General features: G+C 53.0%; 1 protein-coding gene across 1 annotated transcript; it reads left to right on the forward strand.

Moving 5' to 3' along the window:
* The first annotated feature begins 683 nt into the window (after positions 1–683).
* Positions 684–4,762, forward strand: RPL8 (ribosomal protein L8). Its single transcript, XM_032679019.1, has 6 exons — positions 684–775; positions 925–1,068; positions 2,709–2,850; positions 3,079–3,297; positions 4,256–4,371; positions 4,562–4,762. The coding sequence occupies exons 2-6, from the start codon at positions 931–933 to the stop codon at positions 4,718–4,720; spliced, it is 774 nt and encodes a 257-aa protein (XP_032534910.1). The 5' UTR covers positions 684–775; positions 925–930; the 3' UTR covers positions 4,721–4,762.
* The last annotated feature ends 642 nt before the right edge of the window (positions 4,763–5,404 follow it).

A 5,404-nucleotide genomic window follows, 5' to 3' on the forward strand; every position in this document is an offset into this window, starting at 1 on the left:
GTCCCCAGGGTTTTTAAACTCAATACCTCTCCCCCTGTACTTGGCGCTGGTGAGGACACACCTCCAGTGCTGTGTCCAGTTCTGGGCCCCTCAGTTCAGGACATTGAGGGGCTGGAGCAGGTCCAGAGAGGGGCAATGGAGCTCGGGAAGGGTCTGGAGCACAAGTCCTGTGAGGAGCAGCTGAGGGAGCTGGGGGGACTCAGCCTGGAGAAGAGGAGGCTCGGGGGGAGAGCTCATTGCTCTGCACGACTCCCTGTCAGGAGGGTGTAGCCGGGTCGGGGTCGGGCTCTGCTCCCAGGCAACCAGTGACAGGAGAAGACACAGCCTAAAGCTGTGCCAGGGGAGGTTTAGGTCGGACATTAGGCAGAATTAATCCACATAAAGGGTGATTAGACATTGGAAGGGGCTGCCCAGGGAGGCGGTGGAGTCACTGTCCCTGGAGGTGTTCAAGGAAAGACCGGACGTGTCACTCAGTGCCACAGTCTGGTCGACACGGTGGTGTTGGGTCACAGGTTGGACTCGACGCTCTCAGAGGTCTTTTCCAACCTAATTAATCCTGCGATTGTGGGAAGAAAACCCCGGAGGAGCGGAGCCGGGAACTCCGATACCCCTCACCCCAGCCCGGCTCCGTCCCTTCACCTTCCCCCCGGCGTGACGTCATCGCGTCGTGACGTCGCAGGCGGGGCGGGGCTTCTCGCACTCCGCCAGCGCCGGAAGCGGCGCCGCGCGGCCGTGACGTCACCGCTTCCTTCTTTCCGGGGGAGGCCGCACCGAGGTAGGAGCGGCCCGGCCGCGATCCCGATCCCGATCCGCTTCCATCGGTCGCCCCCCGCGCCCGGCCAGCACGGGGGCTGCGCCACGGGCACGGGGAGGGCAACAGGGACCGGCTGTCGCTGACGGGGCTGTCCCGGTGTGTTCCCGCAGGGCGCCATGGGACGCGTCATCCGCGGGCAGAGGAAAGGTGCGGGCTCCGTGTTCCGCGCACACGTGAAGCACAGGAAGGGCCCGGCGAAGCTCCGCGCCGTGGACTTCGCCGAGCGGCACGGATACATCAAGGGCATCGTCAAGGTACCGCCGGGTCTCTGCTCCCGGGGTGTCCCTGCTCCCGGGGTGTCCCTGCTCCCGGGGTGTCCCTGCTCCCGGGGTGTCCCTGCTCTCGGGGTGTCCCTGCTCCTGGGGTACCCGTTCCGGGATGGCCATCCCTTTGCTCCTCTTGTGCGGGATCCCAGCCCAGCCCATCTCTCCGCTCCTCCCGAGGGGGATCCAAAGCCTTTCCCGCTCTCCCCAGTGCCCTGCGGCTGTTCCTTGTCCTGGCCGTGCCTTATTCAGGCATCTCTCTTTTCGTTAAATTAATCAGGTTCTTCTGAAAGTTAAACTACTTGGGATTTATGGGAGCACCTAGGTAAAGGTGGCAGCACGTAGCCAGCAGTAGGATTTTTTAGTTTGAGCTTTGCTAGTGTAGAAATGCCAGATTTTATGTAGGAATATCAGGTTTTCTGTAGGAAATATTGTGGTTTTATGTTGTCTTCAGAATTCCCTGTGCCTGGGAAAGACAGGTGGGGAGAGATGTCCGTGTAGTTGATTTCACATTAAAAAACCCAGTCTTTGAAATCACTAAGAGGTGTTCATCCTCTTGGTCTCGAGCAGTGGGGGCAAGGCAGTACTTTGGGGTGTGATACAGTGGTTCAGGTGTGCTGCAGGTACTTCTTGGGTGTCAGTGACTGCAAACAGTGCCACAGGTACCTGGTTGGGTGCTCTGAGCATCCCTTCAGCTTTGTAGGGCACCATCATCTCCAGTCTGTAGAGAGAACTTCATTCACTCTCACTGTAACTAAGTTGATGATGAAAGGTAGGCAGGAAAGCTTGACTTAAGCAGCAGAAAAAACATCAGTACTGGGCACCAAGAGCATCTGAGCTGTCCTGGAAAATAGGCACATCTAAGAGGTGTGTCACAGTCACTTGTCTGTAAATACATGGCTGTGTGTTTTAATCTCAGTGTACTCCGGGAGCAGAATTGACATGTTTTTCCAAGAGTAAAAGAAACATTAAGTCATTAAGCCTTGTGCTTCCTTATTTAGGAACTTCTGTAACTTTGTTGTACCTGATATTATAAAGGTTAGAAACACTTTCACTCTCAAAAAACCACATGGAGAAATCCTTGCCTGTGCCCGGCTCTGTCTCTGGCCAGAGGTGACTGGGCAAAGTGAATTTCTCAGTAGGAGGATAAGGAATAGAACTGTTCAGACAGGATTAGTTACAAGCAGCACACTTAACCAGTGTCGTTCTTTTGTGATCACACAACAGTTTGGGTTGGGCTGGAAGGGACCCTAAAGACCATCTTGTTCCACCCCCCTACCATGGGCAGGGACACCTTCCACTATCCCAGGGTGCTCGGAGCCCCATCCAGCCTGGCCTTTAACAATTCCAGGGATGGGCACCCACAACCTCTCTGGGCAAGCTATTCCAATGCAGGACCACCCTTCACAGTGAGGAATTTTTCCCTGATGTGTTGATGTGATGCAGATACCGGAGGTTGCATCCTTACAGATGTGACTCTTCAGCTCATTTGTGTCGGGAGGAATCCGGACCCCCTTGAAAAGTGACAATTACATTGGAGTACTCATCTCCAGTTTTCCCAGTTGTTTGATTTGTGCAGAACCCATGGCAAAGGCTGTGTCCTGCTCTGAGGCAGCTCTGCATTCCCACAGGACATCATCCACGACCCAGGCCGGGGCGCTCCCCTGGCCAAGATCGCGTTCCGTGATCCGTACCGGTTCAAGAAGCGCACGGAGCTGTTCATCGCCGCCGAGGGCATCCACACCGGCCAGTTCGTGTACTGTGGCAAGAAAGGTGGGTCCTGGGGGGGCTGCCTGGGCAGAGGCAGCACGTTGAGTGTCCCAACACCTTTCTCCACACTGGACATGGAACAGGTGTTCCAGGTCGAACCCTAAAATGTGCCCCGGCCGCTGCCGGAGGCTCCGTGCGGTGCCACCCTCTTGTGCACGAGGCCTGTGTTAACTAGAACTGGAACTCCAAGAACCCAAATGAAGCTGTGGCTGCTCTGGTTGCTCTTTGCAGCTCAGCTGAACATCGGTAATGTCCTGCCTGTGGGCACCATGCCAGAGGGCACCATCGTGTGCTGCCTGGAGGAGAAGCCCGGTGACCGTGGGAAGCTGGCACGTGCCTCTGGGAACTACGCCACTGTCATCTCTCACAACCCTGAAACAAAGAAAACCAGAGTGAAGCTGCCCTCTGGCTCCAAGAAAGTGATTTCTTCTGCAAACAGAGCTGTTGTTGGTAAGGAACAAAGCTATGAACTTGTCTGGTCACTGAGCTGCTTGTCACTGCTAAGGACCCTTTCAAACTGGGTCCCAGTTTGTAACAACCATCTTGAAAAAAAGGGTCATTTGCAAGCTGGACCCGGGGTTACACACCAGTATAGTCTGTGCTCAGGGCCTTGGTTTGTATGTTATGCCTGCACTGCTTTTGGGTAGTGATGACCTAAATTTGGAGTTGGTCTGACCTAGTGAGAGGACAGAACAGTAGATGCTCACTGTCCTCGGGCTGTGGTGGAATTGCTCAGTCTGTAGAATCTCCAGTCCTTGGGGAAAGACTTCAGTGGAAAGTGGCATTGATGCTTTTGGTACAGAGCAAGCCTGCAGGGCAGTGCTGGAGGTGGTGTCAGGTGGGTGGAGTGTTCTGGAAGGTCTGACAAGGAATGACAAGACAAATTCCAAAAAGCAGAGGCTTTACCAGGTCTGTTGTACATCTGACTGACAGCTGAGGTGGCTCCTGGTGTCACTGGCCTGCTTCTGCATAGACAACACCTAAATGAGGGATCTGGTGTGTTACTCTGGTAAAATTGACTCAATAAATAATGAAGTAGGTATAAAACTCAGAGTTCTTCATAGTCCCCTGAGCTGTTTCGATTCATGCATTAGTTGCAAAACTGTTAATGTTGCACAAGAAATATGAGCAGTAAAACTGGCAGTGCTTTAAAAACTCTTAAAGCTGTGTGAAGGGGTTGAAAAGCAGTATCTAAAGAGTGTGTCCCCTTGCAGAGCCCTCAGTGTGTGGCTGTAGCTCGACCCTGATCTCACTGGTGATGGCTGGAACTTACTGGTTTGAACCCAGCTGGGATGGCTTGAGATTGGTCTTCAGAAACTCAGTCTTAGAACTTGAATGTCGTTAGGGATTAGTCTTAAACACTTTATTTTGTTCTCTTATGTGTTACCATTCCTGCTGTTCCCTCTAGGAATCGTTGCCGGCGGAGGCCGTATTGACAAGCCCATCCTGAAGGCTGGCAGGGCCTACCACAAGTACAAGGCCAAGAGGAACTGCTGGCCACGTGTCCGTGGTGTGGCCATGAACGTGAGTCTGTTTGCAGTCACTGTCCTTCCTTGCACTTGGGAAAGGGTTTGTGTGATGCAGGGACGAGATAATCACTGCGCCACATGAAAAGCGAAAGCAGCTAAACTTCCTGTCCCCTTGAGTTATTGCTGTTAGACATCCTTTACTTGTTTCTGTGGTTACATTGCTGGCTTGCCTTCCCTCTCCACAGCCTGTAGAACATCCCTTCGGAGGGGGTAACCACCAGCACATCGGGAAGCCCTCGACCATCCGGAGAGACGCTCCCGCCGGGCGCAAGGTCGGTCTCATCGCTGCCCGTCGCACGGGCAGGCTGAGGGGAACAAAGACTGTGCAGGAGAAGGAGAACTAAACAACCTCTGTGGAGGTTACACAATAAATTCGTCCCAACAGAGCTTGTGTGAAGTTCGTGGTGTCTGCTGCTGCAGTGGGGCTAAAACAGGGATGATAACCAAGTTGTGAGTGGAGATAAAGGAGTTTTTTTCCCCCCTTGCCTTGAACAGCAAGGGGATTCTCTCAGCCAGCAGTTTGTCTGTAAGCTGGTCCTGCAGGCTGGAGTAACACTTGGTGTGGATGCTCTTGTGCTCTTGTGCCCTGGTATGATGCTAACACTGGCCTGGTTATGGGGTTCCTTAGGCCTGACAAAGCATTACAGACCAGTCAAGTTATCCCTTGGTTACCTGGCTTAACTTGGGAATTTGGATGAAGTGGTGAAAGGGTGCTCAGTTTCCCAAGTTCATAGTCTCTTAACATAATGAGTTTCCATTTTTATGTGCTCTGTTTCTTTGGAGGAAAAGCTTGAGAGTTGGAGAACTCCTTACAGAGGGAGTGTTTCAGCTACTATCACTGTAAGGTTTGGGCTTCCTTTTGGAATCATCGGGCTCCAGCCAAATCAAAGATGCTCCCTTTGAGCACAAACTCAGAAGTTTAAGGTATCATACAACCTGCCCCTTTACTCATCAGTGTTTAGAAAGGGCAGACAGCTTCAAAATTCTCCCCTGTTCATGATGGGATATTCCAAGGTGCTGCAGTAACA

The sequence above is a fragment of the Chiroxiphia lanceolata genome, chromosome 2 (genome assembly GCF_009829145.1).
Source record: "Chiroxiphia lanceolata isolate bChiLan1 chromosome 2, bChiLan1.pri, whole genome shotgun sequence".
Classification (NCBI taxonomy): domain Eukaryota; kingdom Metazoa; phylum Chordata; class Aves; order Passeriformes; family Pipridae; genus Chiroxiphia; species Chiroxiphia lanceolata.